This window comes from Myodes glareolus, chromosome 15 (genome assembly GCF_982192425.1).
Source record: "Myodes glareolus chromosome 15, mMyoGla1.1, whole genome shotgun sequence".
Taxonomy (NCBI): domain Eukaryota; kingdom Metazoa; phylum Chordata; class Mammalia; order Rodentia; family Cricetidae; genus Myodes; species Myodes glareolus.
In genome coordinates this window covers 49,268,331-49,286,815 of record NC_142040.1, presented here as the reverse complement: position 1 = coordinate 49,286,815, position 18,485 = coordinate 49,268,331, and the positions used below count along the sequence as shown (strand labels likewise).

The 18,485-nt window shown below is 39.1% G+C and overlaps 1 protein-coding gene across 5 annotated transcripts in view; it reads right to left on the bottom strand.

Annotated features, from left to right (window-relative positions):
* The window catches only part of Fyb1 (FYN binding protein 1), a 132,971-nt gene that overhangs the window by 17,264 nt on the left and 97,222 nt on the right, over positions 1 to 18,485 (bottom strand). For 4 of the 5 annotated variants that reach the window (XM_087896908.1, XM_087896910.1, XM_085676684.2 and 1 more), the window contains exons 4-13: positions 13,861 to 13,907; positions 12,456 to 12,475; positions 11,905 to 11,939; positions 10,514 to 10,634; positions 7,967 to 8,126; positions 6,719 to 6,863; positions 4,746 to 4,768; positions 3,177 to 3,243; positions 2,078 to 2,215; positions 398 to 423 (exon numbers count right to left, since the gene is read on the bottom strand). In XM_087896908.1, coding sequence (XP_087753034.1) covers positions 398 to 423; positions 2,078 to 2,215; positions 3,177 to 3,243; positions 4,746 to 4,768; positions 6,719 to 6,863; positions 7,967 to 8,126; positions 10,514 to 10,634; positions 11,905 to 11,939; positions 12,456 to 12,475; positions 13,861 to 13,907 — 782 coding nt within the window. The remainder of the gene's footprint in view (positions 1 to 397; positions 424 to 2,077; positions 2,216 to 3,176; positions 3,244 to 4,745; positions 4,769 to 6,718; positions 6,864 to 7,966; positions 8,127 to 10,513; positions 10,635 to 11,904; positions 11,940 to 12,455; positions 12,476 to 13,860; positions 13,908 to 18,485) is intronic. The other variant, XM_087896909.1, reaches the window with a different exon arrangement.

The following is an 18,485-nucleotide window of genomic DNA, read 5'->3' as shown; positions in this document are numbered from 1 at the left end:
TCAAGGTGCCAGCCCTCAGTTTTCCTGCTTGAGCCTCCTTGCCTTCACCAAGGTGCATCATCATTGTAATAGAAAACTAACTAATACAGACGTTGATCAACAGCTGTGACGAGCCTGGCCATGCTGCTTCAGGGAGAAATATTGTGGTGTTTTATCACAACAATGAAAAGTATCTGATAGGTGAATATTTTTATTTTTATGTGTTTATTTTTTGAGTCTGTTATTCTATTATTGGGTCATTGGAATCATCCCGAGTGAAATTGCTTATGCAATGTGACATATTTATCATTTGCAGTCAGGCCTTAAAGCAGGTACATTCAATGTTTGATGACCTTCAATGCTTCACTATCTCAGGTGTAAGAAATAATTTGTAAAACACACAGGTTTTATTACATACCCAGTTGTTTAGGAGGAGAAGGGAAACTGAAAAAAATAAAAACAAAAATGAGAGGACAGTTAAAATCAAAGTAACATGAACCTTGGAAATAATCCCTTTACATGTGAGAGAAGTGTGAGAGGCAATATTGTAGAGGTGTGAAATGGTTAATCTGGTGATCACCATACCTTTCTCATCCTTCATTTCCCACTAGTCTCTAACCATCGATTGGCATTTACCGAGATTAGTTTTGAAGTAATTTTGTTGCTCAAAAATCATCCAGAACATAAACAATCAGTTTATGCTACCCAGTCACTAGACCAATATTTCAGATTTGCTCTATACTTTGGGCATATTTTCACACCAGAGTATATTACATGGACTCTGTATTTTGTAGCCTCCTGCTGTCCGTAGGTCTGGACTGTTTATTTGAATTGAGGACTGAAGTTACAGAGTCAAAATCAACAGCAGTCATTGGCATGTGACCTCATTTCTCTGGTATGCACATATCTACCCCAAACTGGACAATGATGAACAAGAAAGGAATGTATACTTCAACCAGGCAGTGAGAGCTATGGAGAGGGGTGGGAGGGAACCAAGATTAGGTGGTATTTAGTTGTAGCAGAAAAGGATATTTGTTTTTATTATTTCCTGAAGTATGACAGCTACACACGCACACACACATTCCCATACACATACACAAACACGCATACACACACAAACACACTTCTGAAAGATTCATGTATAGCACAGAAATAACTGGTTAAAGTAGAAGATGAGAATATTCACTCAAATAACCTCAACTCAGAGTTTGGTAATGTGAAGAGAGGACGGAAAATGTCTTTACCCCAGGTAAAGGTGATATTTGAGCAACGTTGCTCAAGAGAACACTTCTTGCTATGTACTCTCAGAATTGCAAGTGTACCATTTATTGACTGCTATTCTGATACTCTACCAAAACAGATAAAATTAAGAATGCGTTTGTGAAAACAACTCAAAAGGATTTCAGTGAAATGTGATGAACATATTCAAAAGGCGAAATGAAAAGGCTCTTTCGGTTAGGATTCTTCAAATTGATATACATGGAATTTATACCGAGGGGCTGTTTTGAGGATAGAAGGGGAGAGAAAATTTATGTATTAGATAAACTTATTTAGATAAAATTGAAATGCTGAGAATAAGCCTATATAGGTATATCATTAAGATAGTAAATCACTATTGTAGAACGGTTATAAACATTTCAATATTATAGTCAGAGAAAAATTCTAAATTATGTCCTGTATTTTAACAAATTAACCTTTACTAGAAATAAGTATAATGTAAAATGTAGGCTGCAAAAGTAAAGTTTTAGATAGAGTCATACAGGTGGGAGAAATCCTAAGTAGCATGCACGCTCATGAATGACTGTGTGTGCTTGAGTGTGTATGAGTGTGTGCATGTGTGTATGCGTGTGTCTTTGTGCAAATTTGCAAGGAGAGTAAAGTATATCTTTCGAATCACATGATAATTTCAGCATAACCGGGGTCCTCTCGTGTAATTAATACACACTACGAGATGAATGTAAGATAATTAATGGAAAATAACAGTGAAGCGGTGTCAGGGCATCAGGATGTGCTTATTGGTTATAGGATATTAGTAGCATCCAATTAAACCGGTATTAGTGTAGTTATTGTGCACTGAAGGCGGTCAGTTGACTCTTACGATGAACCTTCATTACTGTCTGACTCAGAGACTTTAGGTTTCTCTCGGACACTTTTCTTCCTGTCCTCCTTTCCCTTTAGCATCTTCAAAATCCCCCAGGACCACGTGCTGGTCTTCTCTTCGCCCTGCAGCATGGGTCTTTGGAGCATCAGGCATCGAGCAGAATGTGATAGTCAGCCGACCACGAAGACATTGTGCGGACATTCAGAGTTTAAATAATTACACTATGCTGACCAGTAAGTAGGTCATCGTAGCCAATAATTTGGTGCTGCTAAGTATAAATTCTGGTGAGTGAATATTTCTTTCATCAGGCGGGCCATTTTTTACTTATCCAGTAAGATTTACCTAACTAAGTTCCTAAACCGTAAAGCTAGGTCAAGTCAGATAGAATTAAGTTTAAAATGTCTACTTGCTATTACTTGTGATGAAAGTAAAATAATTACTACATCTTAAATACTCTATTTTAAAATGTAAAGAAAATTTAACTTAAAGGATTTTTTAAAAATTATTATTACAAAATAAAGATACTTAATATTAAGCAAAGGATTAGCTATTCAATACCATAGATAGCAAGTGGTCTCAATTAACTTGTAACAGGATCTCACCCTGCAGCCCAGGTTAGTTTGGGGTTTATTGACCAGCTCAGACTGGTCTTGAACTCCCGGGTTGATGTGATCCTTATGTCTAAACCGCTAGAGTGCTAGAATTACAGGTGTGAGCCCTGACATTCGTGCTAGACTTATGTTATTATGCAGAAAACATTCTAGGCATGTAACTGACAAACTCCAGAGATAGTTGTGAAAGTAAATGATTGATTAATAGATAAATGATTGGAAAATGTTTGTAAAAACATTCACAACACTTGTAATTTGCCCTCTTTTCATTTCATCTTTTTCTACATAATTGAGTTTTCTCCCCAATCTACCATTTCATTTATAGTGTGATACAATTATCATTCTTGATTTACCCTTACTGTCAATTTTAGAACTGACTAAAAGGAATAATTTCAACTTTTTAATTCTATCTGGAAATGAACACTAGATTTCCATAGATGTAACAGTTTGCAAGAAAAAAAAGACAATTCAGTGATTATCCTTACCCATCATTAGCATCTTCCTCGTCTATCCCATCATAAATGTCATCATCTGGTGGCGGTGGGAACATACCTTCATTTGGATGAGGGAGGAAACCTTTTGTCAGTTTCTCAATTCGTTCAAATATATGTCACTCTGGTTTTGCTACTAATTCTCCCCTATCTGAATGCAGATAGCAGGATGCTTTTATATTATTCGTTTCAGTAGGAAAGTTTAAAATTTCGCAGCATCACATGGGTAATAATTCAGTTGCTTTATAGATTATTTTAAAACATTTTAGGGCCAAAACTATAATAATGAAATGAGTGATGGTGATGGGTACTCTGGACTTTATGTAAAACGAATGTGTGAGAATTAGTAGAATCTATAAAACAGAATAGGAAGTCAAATTCATGAAAAAAGAGAAGTGAGGAGGCAGTTAGAAAAATTCAGCTAACAGTGAGCGGATGTTGACAAAAAGACTGATCTTTATCGCTGGTAAAGATCAATAGAATGGACGATGACTTGACAAACACAAAGAGTAACTGAAACTCCGCAAAGAGAGGTCACATTTTAGTACATATATAGTAGACTAAAACCCCTTCTTGTTTCATTTGTTATGCTTCTCTCTTTGGAACTTTGTGATATCAACACATATTTGTTGGCAACCTTTTACGTGCAGGAAAATGACCTTGAAATGTAATTTTCGGTGTGAGAATTTGAGCTTTTGGTTTTGCTGCCTTGTGTCTTTAGCAGGCATCACCAAGGTAGCTATACAGTCCGCCGTCTAGACCACGAGAGTTCTGGAAGTAAGGGGGATTATTTATTTTCAACTGTGCTCAGACAGCCTGCAGAAACCAAGACTATCCCAGGCACACTGGGAGTGGAGTCACGCTAGGATCAGTGGCAAACCCGGAAGACAGAAGTGACTGCCTCACAGCCACTTGGTGACCAGGACTGGAATCTGGCTTGTAGACTCCTGGTCAATCCTTTTTCCACATTAAAATCTCACTAATTCGGTCTGGAGAGATGGCTCAGGGGTTAAGAGCACTGTGGGCTGCCCTTCCAGAGGTCCTGAGTTCATTTCCTAGCAACCACATGGTGGCTCACAACCATCCGTAACGAGATCTGGTGCCCTCTTCTGGCATGCAGGCATACATACATACATACGGAACACTATACATAATAAATAAATCTTAAAAAAAAATCCGACTAGTTCTTTCATTTCTGGTTCTTAGGTTTTATATAGCTACATAAGATCATATATGTGTGTATGAAAAGAAAGCAGAAGAGAAACTGTCTAGGGGAACAAAGGTGACCAAGGGGTGGGGAGAGAAAGAGGAGGAAAGGTGAAGGTTGGGGAAATATGATCAAGTTCACTATATATATATATATATATATTATATATACTTGTACAAAAATATTTTATAGAAATCAGTACCATGTACAATGGATATAGAGCAATAAAATTGAATTTAAAATCCTTTATGTCTAGAAATATAAAAAAATCCCTCTTACTGTTAGCCAAATAGTGTGTTTGCATGAACATACTCAAACATGTTCAAGACCACAAACATAGAAAGCTTTTGTCTTACCTCCGCTTCCGCTCTGACCATGACTGAAAACAAAGCAGAAATAATACATGTATGAATTGTTCAGTTTTCACGAAGGGAAATTAAAAAACTGAGACGACTGTATACGTTAACATTCTTTTTAAAACTTGGATGAAACCTTTGAAGGGCAAGGACGTTCATTGTAGTAGATGCATCACGACAAGGCAATATAACATAGCCAATATACAACCAGCAAGAACCAATGAGTTAGGGTACTATAGTTCACAGCAATTATGCCGCGTGCTTTTAATAAACTTCCCAAGAAGCAATTTTCAGTAATTACACATTAAATTTAAAATTACTTTAAAAACTACTGTGTGTTATTTTAGGAGTCAATTAGGACAATTATTATTGCCTTTAATTCAACTCTCTTCAGCATCTTAGAACCACAGTATCTAACTCTTAATCTAGCATCATTATATCTTATTTTATGAAAAAACTTTTAAGCTGTGACCTTGATGGAACTTTTATAAGATGTGTTCCCTACTTCTCTAATTCCAGATAACCTTTTTTTTTTTAAAAAAAAAACTTATTTCCCTAATAGAACTTTTTCTGTTTTAGCATCTAGTGTTATGTGTTCTGCCCCGTATCTCCTGTGTGAGTCATGTGAGAGCCAAGCGTGGGCACTGGGAAAACCTAGACATTGTCTATTTGTCCAGTTCTACCATCTTGCGGGAAAGAAGCCAGGACTCCAAGGGCTTAGCCCTTTTTGAACCTAGCTACAACCCCAATCCCATTTTGACCTTTGGGTAAAGTGCCAGCAACAGCAGTAAGTTTGACATCATCAACATACAGGACAACCATATAATAGTACCAATCTTTACATTCCTTTTACAGGCTAGTGGGAGAAATTAGCCTGATGCATATCTTTGGTCAACTTAGAAATAAAAGCATACTGTTGTCAAAAGAACTTTGTAGAAAAGCTTGGTGCACCACACTCGAGAAGTTGATTTGTGGAGAAGCTGATGCACCCTCTCCACTTTTCATCTTCATTTCTATTTTCCCTGCCGCATCCGCGCATGAGGCAATACTTAGAATCAAGTGCATTCTGGGTGGCTGATGTTCCTAGGGAATGTGTTTCCTCTTGGAGAGTCTCATATCCAATGCCTCGAGAATGTCATATGCTAGGAGCAGAGTTACCATTTGCTCATTTCATCTATAGCATGAATTTATTTGTATTTGTATGTAGTGTGTGCACTTGGCTTGATCTCAGACTATAACTTACAGATCACGTGATCCATAAACCTTTCCTCTTTATAAGCCCAAGGTCTCAGGTATTCCAGTCTAGTCATGAGAAACCAATAATGGGCACGAGGGAGAAGATGCCCTGTTTCCTTCTCTAATCATGATGTTCTGTTTCTGTTCCTCTGCTCTATAAAAGTGTGCTTATTTTTGTAGGAGGAAATGGCGCTATAATGTAGTTGAGAAAACAGATACTGGAAAGTGGACCTTTAATCATTATCTAGGGATCGTGGTGGACTGACATTTGACTTTTAAGGACTATACTGGAGTAGGAATGGAGGGGAGGCCGTTCTTTTCCTGTTACATTTTCAAGCAATGACAGGAAATGCATTTAGACACAGAGATTGAAGGGTGAAAAGAAGGGAACTACACTTTGTATCGTCTACTCCATAGATTCCCGAATCATACTTATTTAGACATGTCCCTAAGTACAAATCATAAATAAATATTCTAAAAATGCTTTGTAGTAGACAACATGTTTAACACAATTATACAGCCCATTATGTATCAAGTTAATGAGATACATGTCACCAACAAGTAAATTAAAAGACAATGGAGTTTCCCGTAGCCTTCCACTCAAGCAAGGGTTGTCGTACATGGTGATTTAGTGTAGCGATTGAGAGCATTCGGTGACATGGAAGGTAAAATTGGCTTGAAATACATGGTGTCTGGCAAGGGGACAGTGATCAGCTTACAGTCTGTGTGTCACACACCTGTTGGGAGCGTCCTGCTCAGCCACATCGTCGTAGACTTCTTGGTCATCTTCAACAAGTCTCGATGGAACAGCATTGAGAGTGTTCTTCTTCCGCTTCAGAGAGTCGTAGTCAATCTCCACAGCTGTCGTTTTAATGTAGCCATCTACCAAAAGGGAAAAGGGTCCAGGTAATCGGCACTTAAACACTTTAGAGTTATAATTTAAGTATCACTTGTTCATCTACTCTTTCATGTGTCTCTTTAGGGGTGGGAATGGAGCCGCAAATGCCCAAAACTCTGGGTTTGGTTCACAGGCTATGTGCTTGCACACTCGTGTTCTCTTCGAGAGCCTGTGATCTGCCTAGCCATATGTTCCTTTTGGATTAACATTAATCCAAAAGCCTTTCAGACCCACATGCCTCACGTTAGGAACATGCTACTGAGTAAGTAGAGAGAGAAAAATCGGAAATGAAGGCCATTAAGTTCTCCACTTCCGTTAGAAGAAATGTGTTATGCCAATCACTATAGAATCTTCAAATTGATTCTTGGCTCACTTAAAAGTACCATAGAGTAAGCCTCTGACAGAGCACATAAAACTTGTGGCTATGCAGAGGTCTGTAAGCCAAGATTGCAAGCGAAGACATCTTTTTAGTGTTTAATGAGGTGCCTTTGGTGGTGGGTGTCCTCCAAAGGTTCAGGGATCTTACAGAAGGGGAGCAGAAGGAGTGTAAGAGCTGGAAGTGGTGGATGATTACAAGGAAACTGTCCTCTGGACACAGCAGGGCAGCTGTACATAGTAACTCACAGCAGCTACGACAGAGTTCACCAGACCTGTCAAGACCCGGCCAGCTCAAATCCCAGCATGAGTCAGGAGTTAGGCGTGAAGTTCCACCCCTCGACCAAGAAGCAGCTAATCGTTGTTAGTTGTTGGGGAAGGAAGAGTCAGTTTTCCCCAAGCTTATGGCCCCTGGTATAGACCACACTCCAGAGAAAGGCCACACATTAAAGAATATTTGGGTAGTGTAAATTGGAATTGGTGAGAAAAGAAAAAGGAAACAAAATAACACAAAGTTGGTTGAAAAGGAAAGAGGGGTTGAATCTAGGAAGAGGTGGGGGAGGGAAGATGAATATGCTAAAAATATGTTATATGAAATTCTCAAAGAACTAACCAAACTAATACAGAAATAGCAGAGAGAGAGAGAGAGAGAGAGAGAGAGAGAGAAGACCAGCCCTTGAAGCATTGAAGGCTCAGGAGAAGGTGCACTCACATGACCCCCGGGCAGTTCTGCCCAGCCATTTTCCTTCTGGGTTGTCTGTGATGCGAATTATTTCAATGTCCTCCCCTTGTTTGAAGCTCAGCTCATTCTTTCCTCCTTTGACATCACAACAAGCTTTTGCATGATGGATGACTTGAATGGGGCCTGTTAGCTACAAGATGACGGAAAAGCATAACAGAAAACCACTAAGAAATACAATTGTGAAAGACAATAATCCCACAACTGTCATTCCTGGTGAAAGAGTCAGGGGAAAATCACAGAGGTGCAACAAGACCAACAAAGAACAGGAGAACATATATCTGTGGATCATGAGAGAGTGGCAAAGATCTGATGAACATAAGCACCCCGGAGAAAACATCTAATCAAAGGGCACCATGTACGTACTTACGTACACTAGCCCACCCTTTCTTACATCTGTCCATCTGTTCCTTCCTTCCTTCAGTACTTTCATTTGCTCAATATAAACCTGTCGTAAATACTATCTGCTACAAATAAGATAACATTTTAGAAATAGCTTCAAAAACACACAAATACTAGGCAATGTTTTTGCAACTAATATTCTGGATAGCATGGTGGTTTATTAATAGCAGTATAATATGTCTTAAGCATGAGCCCCTAGATGTGAACGTTCTCTTCCTAAACTGGTGTCTTTCATCTTTTGATAAATAAATATATGGATTGCGATATTTTGGGGGAGAAACTGTTTTGTTGAGTCTATGTTGTCATCAATTTGTGACATATTAAGTATGTACCATCAAAAGCATTTTTAAAGCTTACGTTGATAGCCAACTACCATATCAGTTACGGGATTTATTAGTAAAAGCAGACCCAAGTAGAAAGGTTTTGGGTTGAGCTGGATTTATTCTAGTTGGCTTCTGTTTGTGAACAATAATTTGAATATTTGAATTACAGACCTTCTGCAGCTGCACTGGACTTGAATCCATACAATGTTCAGAATGTGAACTGGTTACATGCTGGCATTTTCTTACTACATCAGTGAAAGACATATCACCATGTCAGTTTTTCAGCAGAATTTCTTAATTATGTTGAATTTGTGTTAGTAGTCAATAAACATGGATATGCCAGCAAAAAGAAAGAAAAAGAAAAGTCTAAGTTGAATTACGATGTGCTATGATTTTGATGGACTCTCACACTTCACAAACTCTAGTGTCTATCAGCACCTGGGTGGGATATAGCTTATAAGGTCCCAGACTTGACAATGCTTGAGTTCCTACCTGTTGATATGACTTCTACATTCTGTTTTAGTGATTAGCAATATTATTTGAATGAATGTGTGAAACACTGTATTACTTATTTTTCCAAATTAATCTCAAATCCTTGAAAACTATGAACAATATTGCATGAAAAGTACTATATATCTCTATATATGAATTAAATTAATTTTTACTTGAAGAATATACATCCTGAAAGTCACGCATTCTGCGTGAGTAAAATGTTTTAGTTTTCACATTGAAATCATAACTTTGCTTGTACTTAAAAAAAGCTTTTTTTTTTCTCAAAAACTGTGAAAATTCATAGTAGATATAGTGGCTTTTATATAATATTTCATTGAATCCCATAACAAACTATAGAAAATGTCACTTATTCTCACTCCAAAGACTAAGAATCTGAACCTCGGAAGAGATAAGTAGTGAGTCCAAGAGCACAGAGCTTGTATGTGCAGCTGGGATTGGAATCCACGTTGATCCAAATGACTCCAAGCTGGATGTTTTCCTTGCATCATGCTGTTGAACTTTTGTTTTAACATAACAAATGTACTGGGAAGTTAGGCATGAGTCATATTTTGTAATTCCATGCATTAAATCCTCTAGTAAAATAAATATTTAAAGAAGTAACTATTTCAATAAAATGATATGAATTTCTTTAAAAGTGAAGACGAGTTTTGTAATTCAGATCAGCACCCCAAATACTTCAGAGGCAGGCACCAGAACACACCAGATGGATTATGCCATCAAATATGGTGTTACTAAGAAAGTTTAATCATGCACGAAGCACAGTGGTAGTGGCAATAGAGGTGACAAAATTACCAGAAATCGGAGAAGATAGAGGTTGGAAATTTTGACATTTAAAGCGGCATGGGAGACAGGAGCTCTTAGAAATCAGTAAGTATGGGGCTTAAAGGCAAACGTGTAGTTCAGATTCAGATGCCGGCATCTCTAGTAGCTCCAAGGAAATGTAGTTCATCCAGGAACACTGTGTTCATTGCTCTACTATGTGATGCGCCATTGGAACATCTATGTCTGTGGTTCTAGATGCATGGCACACAGTAATCAGGTACTCATTTCCTCAATCAACATAAAATCCCTGCATACCCGCCTATTATAAACTAGTTAAATTTTATTTGGATTTTTTGTCCTGTTTCACTTTTGATGGTAGAGAGAAGGTGGTGTATTGAACAAAAAGCACTATTTCAAAACAATGATTAAAAAACTCTCTAACTTAGTAAATTTTCTTTTAATGTTACAAAAATCTTTCAAATGATGCTATCACAGTCCTCTTCAGCAAGTGAGCTCTTACCTTAAATTTCTTCTTTAGTTCTTGTTCCTTCTTCTCTTTTTCTTTCTGTTCCTTCCGTTCTAGCTCTAACCTTTTCTTTTCCTCTTTTTCCCGTTTCTTGTCTCGTTCTTTGGACGATTCTCTGTGAATAGAAATTGCTAAGTTGTGGCTACAATGAGCAGGTGTCTGTAGGTCAGGAACCACTTCTACCTACTACAGAAGAATGTCTCTAAAGAGGAGGTGGGGGCAACAAGCTAAAGATGTGAATATTCCAGGTGTGTGAGATGCGAGATGTGTATAGCCAGCAGGAAGCTCTCAGTCACAGATACATTCACTGGCAGCCCCAGCTCCTCCCCCCTGCAATGTGTACCATAGGGAAGGCACTAATCAGGAAGCCCCATTCCCATCCTCATGGCCTGTTGACCTCTCTCACTCTCATTTCCATGGACATGCATGAGCATGTGCTCACAAGCACTCACATTAATTTTGATTTAGCGATTAGTTAGAACTGGTTGAATAATTAGGTAGAGAAAATTAAGACACCTGAGCTCAAGATTTGATTGAATAAGATAACTCCTATTTTCACACAATTTCCAAGGAATTTCTCAGTCTCTTTTGAACTCTATTATGGAGTCATGGAGTCATTTTTCATATCTATCCAACAGATTAGAACCTTGGGCATCTGGATGCTAACGACAGCCCACAGTACCTCTGTGTCTGAGTGAAGAAGGTACCATACACAATGAATCCATTTCCTCAGGATACTGAGAGGGGGAAATACAAATTCTTGAGTCTAGTCCCTGACTGTCTCTCAAGCAGCTTGCAGGTCTCACGTGGCAGTTTGCCACCAGAGTCCTATGTAGCGTGGAGAGGTAAATCAATTTTAGTCCTCCATAGTGAAATAAGGGATGTCATTACATGTGGGATAATGCTTTGTAAACTGCAAAGATTTGTCACCCATATTTGTTTAATAAAACACGGATTGGCCAATAGCCAGGCAGGAAGTATAGGCAAGGCAACCAGACTAAGAGAATTCTGGGAAGAATAAAGGCTGAGATGCAGTCACCAACCAGGCAGAGGAAGCAAGATGAAAATACTTTACTGAGAAAAGGTACCAAGCCATCTGACTAAACATAGATAAGAATTTTGGGTTAATTTAAGTTGTAAGCAGTAGTTAGTAATAAGCCTGAGCTAAAAGGCCAAACAGTTTATAATCAATATAAGCCTCTGTGTGTTTCTTTGGGGCTAAATGGCTGCAGGACCAGGCAAGACGAAACTTCCATTTGCGATTACAATCACACATGTAAATAAAGCCTTTTCTTCCTAGTGCTTGTGCACAGCCATGCTCCCTCTTATAAAATGTTGTATTCATCTTAGGAAAAAAATCTTATGGTAACAAATGTAATGCATACATGTCTTCGTATGTTTCTCCTTCACTCTCTTGTTCCTGGCAAGAAAGACAGATAATTATTACTTTGATTATTGCAAAAGATCATACATGCATTTCACTGACAGCTTATTTTTAAAATAAATGTTTATGAGTTTATAGAATTTGAGCCTAAATTGGTTTATTTGAAATTTTCTTTTTCTCTCCTTTCTTCCTTTCTTCTTTCCTTCTCTCTCTCTCTCTCTCTCTCTCTCTCTCTCTCTCTCTCTCTCTCTCCCTCTCTCTTTTTTGAATTGTGAGATACTTAGGAACAAACAAAGGAGGTTTCATTCTCTATCTTGCTCAGTCATTAGCTGTGCAGTCAGACAGAAATCATCATTACACTACCATGAGCCAGCATACTGACTGGTATATAATGTTTCAAGGATTCCAATTAAGTAAGGTTAGTAATGGAAAAATACCGTTGATACTTGTAAAACTTTTTATTTGTCTGTTGATAACAATAGAAAGTGAGTCATAATAATTGTTAAATGCTCCAATTTTAGCAATAGAAAAAGAGAAATAAAAATATCTGACCTCTTCTAGAGTTCCAGGACCTACAGGATTAAAAAAAAATACATTGTAATTAAGAAGTACTTCAACATGTGGCCATTAGATAAAATACTCATATCAGTTAAAAGTATGACAGAACTTACACTTTAAGGCACAAAAATGTGCCTTAGATACTTGGTGGTTTTAACACTTGTAATTTAATTACAAAATTATTTTATTAATTTTCACAAGATAATGCCAAAGTCAAAAACAATTATACTACGTTTTACTGCTGTACATAAAGCATAGTGCATTTGATGTATGTGCTTGTGTGAAGTGTATAAGAGAAAAAAAAAGTCACAAATTATCCATACTTTTTGGCTCATTCTTTCTCTAGGATTTGCTTTCATGTATCAAACAAATCAAGGTGACAAAGTTAAGAAAAAGACTGCTCGAGTTTAGTGTGATATACATTCTATCAGATATCAAGACATAATGCTGTAATTAATAAGTCAGTAATATTAAGAGCAATCATAATAAAACACATAGATAGGAGAAGGGAATTGGAAAGAGAGTTCAGGGACAGTGCTGGCTAGTTTTATGCCAGTTTGATCCAGGCTAGAGTCATTTGAGAGGCAGGAACCTCAATTAAGAAAACACCTCCATAAGATCAGGCTGTAGGGAAGCCTGTAGGGCATTTTCTTAATTGGTGATTGATGGTGGCGGACCCCGCCCATTGTGGGTGGTACCATTGGTGGACCGTGATAGTCATGAGGGTTCTTCTATAAGAAAGCAGGCTGAACAAGCTGTGGTGAGCTAGCCAGCAAACAGCAGCCCCCAAAGCCTCTTCTCCTCCTCCTTGATTCCCTATCTTCTTTACCACCCTATCCTAGTCCATTCTAAAACAGGTTCTCCTTTTTCCTCCTCTTAAAAATGTCACCTGCAAGGTTATTAGCTGCTGTTTTCTGCCTGAGTCAGAAAACAGCCACTTCAACTTTTCTTTCTCGCTTAATAAAGGATCTCCGTGAAAATAGGTGCTTGGGTGTGGTCTGTACCTAATCTAGGGTCCAGGAGGAAGCCCCCCTCTGTGAGAGGTTCCCCTTCAGTACTTAGTGACAAGAGACTAAATGTGGACCCAGCAATGAGGGGAGAGGCTGGGGAAAACCTTATGCCGAGTATTCTCAAAAGAAAACCTATAACATAGTTTTTTATATAAATCGCACACACACACACACATACACACACACAAACACATGAGAAGAATATGTGCAAACACACATTAGTATTTTAGGATGTTTGCTTATAGTGAGATAAAGAAGGTAATGAGTCATGAGGATTTTAGGGACATAAATAAAACAAGGGATGGTAATGCCATAAATGATTCCATGACATTTGATTAATTCAAACATGCAGCTCAGATTTTTTTTTTTTGAAAAAAGTTACCCCTTACCATCAGAGTGCATGACACCATCTTGATTTTCTTCACTTATAGTATTTCTGAAAACAAGAAAGGAAAAAAGGTGAGAACAAAGTAGACACTGTTGCTCATTTTACAAATGAAAACATACATAGACATATGCATGTAAAGCGATTGATGAAGAAAGAGTCCACGAGTCTGAAAGAGAGCAAGGAAGGTTGTTCAGGAAGGTTCAGAGGAAGCAGTAGATGTTGTAATTATAATGTAATCTCAAAAATAAAAAAATGTAAAAAGGAAAGCGATTGAATTATTGTTTTCTTATTAATTTTTGCTCTGACTTAAAATTCATGCATCACTGGAGTAGGTTTTAGTATTGTGTTTATGCTGTTACTGTGGATTTTAAAAGAAAAGAGGAGTACTAGGAAACTCAAGCTCGGCACCGTCCATTCTTTCTTTATTGTTTGTTTCTGTTTTGTTTTGTTTTGTTTTTGTTTTTCAAGACAGGGTGTCTCTGTAAGAGTTCTGACTGTCCTGTCCTGGGATCCACTTTTTAGACCAGACTGGCCTTGAACCCACTGACATCTGCCTCCCTCAGCCTTCCACGTGCTGGGACTAAAGGTGTGTGCCACCCACTGCTCACTGGCACCATCTATTATTCACAGTGGACACATTCAATGGGTTCATTGCTTTTGGGGACTAACAGGCCCATTTGTAGTCAGTTACTCAACACGGGGAGTCTGCCAGCATTTCATTGGTTCTCTGGCACACACTCAGGAAGAATTTACTCCTACCCCTGACTTAATCCACCTTCCGAAATAGATTACACCAGCTTCACTTCCATCAAATGCTTGAACTCCATGTGTGTCCTTCCTCTCCAGTGCTTACCCCAGCTCTGCTTAATAGCAGCATCGGTACATGGGACTCACAAGGTCTCAGAAAGTTATGTAGCCAGCTATGCGCCCCATTCCTGAGACCAGTGAGTAAATGTGTAGAAAACAGTCAACCGCTCTTACTCCAGGCATTACAAGTAACTGGTTTCCAATCTCAGCTCCCCAACTAATGATCTCATTTGCTCTTCTTCCTAGCCCACCTTTCTTGACTCATCCTTTTTGATACCATTCAAAACCTTGCCCGCTTTTCTTCAAAAATGATCTCATCTTCTCTCCTAGGAAATCAGAACTGATGAAAGAGAAGTAACTGAAAAAATGATTTCTATGGAGATATATCCCCTCAGGACACAAACGTATCTGTAGCTGAGCTATGCTTACCTTCAGCCCACCATTTTCTCTACCTATATCCTGTTACATCCACCTTCTTAGAAGTTTTGCGTCTTCCACTAGCTCCCTTTTCCGTGTGTTGTCATGGTAGTTATACTCTTCTCCTTTCTTCATCCTCACACCTAAAGATAATCACTCTTGGTTTTCTCCTTCAGTGCAAGTTGCTGCTACCCGTAATAAGACGAAGACTTTTTCTTGCTGTTGTCTAACAGGTCCTCAGAGATTGACACATTCTGAAACATTCTATCCCGCACGAAAGCAAGTCACCACCATCGATTCAGGAAGTCCCTGACACTGACTAAATTCACCCCCATTCCCCCAGAGGAAACATGCCAAGCTGCAAAGAAGACATTTTTCATCTGCGGAGCTACCTGCAGGCTGTGCAGTGTCCTCTGGGTTCCCAGCTTTGGGGAGCTGTCTTCCATGCTGGGGTAGGCTTTGGTCTTTGAATCATTTCTGCTCCTGTAAGTAACCCCTCATGCATATTCCTCTAAGAAACCCAATAAAATACATTGGTTCACCACGTTGGACTTTGAGGGTATTTATAGTTTGGTCTCTCTTGGGTTCCTTATCTAGGGAGAGACACGTGTATAGTGTCTCCTCAGGAAAAGTTTTGTCCCACAACAATTGCCTGTCCAAATCTTCCACATTGACACAAGATAATCCTTTTTCCCACAGATTAAGGAAAAAGCCTCCATTCACTGGCTCTACTTCTTATCCTTTCCAATTTTCTTCATTGATATTATGTCTTGTATTGCCATGTTTTCATGAGAAGTTCTCTAAAAACTCCCAAATATCAGGTTCATGAGAGTTGTTATATAGCTCTTCACCTTAATGGCCATTTTGCCATTCTTGCATCTTCTTTGTTTTCATAGGAAACACCTCCTGACCTACTTGTTGTCCCTCCGGTCACTGTCCTACAGTTTCCGTTGTGACTTTATGTTCTTGTAGTTTCCCCTGTAAGCAATGATGCTTTTTGTCTCTATGTTTTGACTTTCTTCATTTCCTCTTACTCTACATTTGTTTGTGACTGAGTCCATAAGTTCTTACAACACCCTGTAATAGCTCAACATTGGTCATATCCATGGTGAAATCTCTATCTAAGCCAGGTCTTTCTACTGAGTATCAGAGACATGACTGTACCTCAGTGGTCTCGTACCTGGAACTCCCCCCTCCCCTACTCTAGCTTGGAAGTCCTTCAGCCAGTTGCTGAAGCCCTGCAGCCTAAGCCCGCTCTCCTAAGTAGTTTTCCTACACCAAGGAACAGCACCATCATCCATACATCCCACTGAAGCTTCAAGTCATCCGTTGTTTCTTCCTCTTCTTCAGCTCCATAGAAACTAATCATCAACATCTGCCAGTTTTCTATAGTTAGTAGGCCCCATGAGTCCTTCCTTCCTCCATCTCTCCCTTCTCTCAGGCTCACTGGAAGAACACCATCTTTAGTAGAAGCTCCATCCCCTCTTCTACTGTTGGAAGTGCTTTTCCTCATCCCCCACCTTGTAAGCCTTGCCTACAACCTTTGCTAATGTGATCATTAACATTATATGTTAACATAACATGATGCAATGACACAAGAAGACAAACATGTCACCCCCAATCCTTCTCTCTCTCTGTCTCTCTCTCTCTCTCTTTCTCTTCTCTGTCACTTTGTTCATAAAACACATTCAGTAGGTGTGTTTCTGACTTAAGAAATTATTTTCTTTTAATATAATTTTTTTAATCTTAGTTTTCATTCATTTCCTTTCAGTGATGTAAAGATAGGGTGCGAAATTGGCCTAAAAAATATGCTTGGTGTGCTTCCATGCCTTGCTGTTTGTCCTGTTTCCCAAAGAGTCGTATTTCTACTCTGCTATAGAGAGTCAAATGTTTGTTAGAAGCATCTGTTAAAAGAACACCATGCAGCTACAGAGATGGCTCAGCAGTTAAGAGCACCTGCTGCCTTTGCAGAGGAGTCTCCCTTGTTTTGCACACCCTTGTGTGTGACAAGCTGTAACTTCAGTTCTGGGGGACCTGAGACCCTATTCTGGCCTCAGTAGACACCTGGCACACACGTGGTACACATACATATGTGCAGGCCAAACACTCACACACATGAACTAAAGGTAAGTCTCAAGAAAAGAATGCACTATAGTCAAGTTTCACCCCAAACCCCAAATCAAACACAATGAAAAAAAAAAAGAACCCTAATGCAATCAAGTCACCTTGTTTCCAATTACCAATCTTCAGGAGAGAATATGAAAATACACTACTGGGACAGTCAGAAAACAAAACCCAGACAAGGCTAATCATACTGTCTGCAAACAACTTGATGACCTCAACAAACACACTGCAAGGAATAAAAGGTAGTGGGAAAACCTCCACGTTAAAGAGAATTATGAACATGAATTACCAAAGAAAGCTGTGAGCACTTAATCAAACTTAAAGCACACATATACAATGTGTTTGAAACTTTTATTTTTGATGAAGTTTCACTATATAACAACTCCAGTGGCCTTGACCTAGTAACCTCCCTGTCGCCAAATCTTCTTGAGTACTGGGATTAGAGGCCTGGGTCATTCTGATGACCCAGTTGATATTTTATACTAACACACAAGGTCTCATTTGGGGGGCTATCTAATGAAATGTTTCTGAGTGAAATAAGATAATGTTTGTAGTTTCAGGATAGCACAAGAAAGGGAAGCGATGAAGGTGCAGGAAACAGGACGACATGTTTATAAACATGTTATAAACCACTCTTGAAGTGGGTAGGAAAGACTGGGCCCATTATATTTCTGTCTCTGTTTTCCATATACTTAAATAGATCTTACCATATTTATACTAGCTCTAAGCAGGGCACAGGTCTTGTGCAATCAGTTCTGTTCTCCCACTGCCCTACTTCTGGAATCCCTCTCCTCCCTCCCTGCCTCTCACTCCCTGGGATCCCTATCTTCTTTGACACAAGCTCTCCCCAGGTAGCTCTCCCTAGAGGCCTTGAACTCTCAATCCTCCCAAGTGCTGGGATTACAGGTGTGTACCATCATGCCTGGGGTTATTTCTGCTTCTCACATCTTCTCCTTTCCTGTTGATACAGAATTCTTACGCTGGGTACTCTCTGTTTCTCCTCTTTCACTATGCTTAGCCCATGCTTCCCTTCACCCTGGTTCTTAGAAAGTTTGTTTTTTAAAACTGTTCATTGTGTGTGTGTGTGCCTGAACACGTGAGTGGAGCTCAGAAAACAATGCTCAGGGGTTGGGTCCCTCCTTCCACCTTTTTGTAGATTCCAGGAGACTGAACTTAGGTGGCAGGTTTGTCCTAGTAAACACATTACCGGTCGGGCCAGCCGCACACGGGTATTCTGGGTATTCTGGCTTCTTGTCATCTCCTGCTGTATCCCCTGAC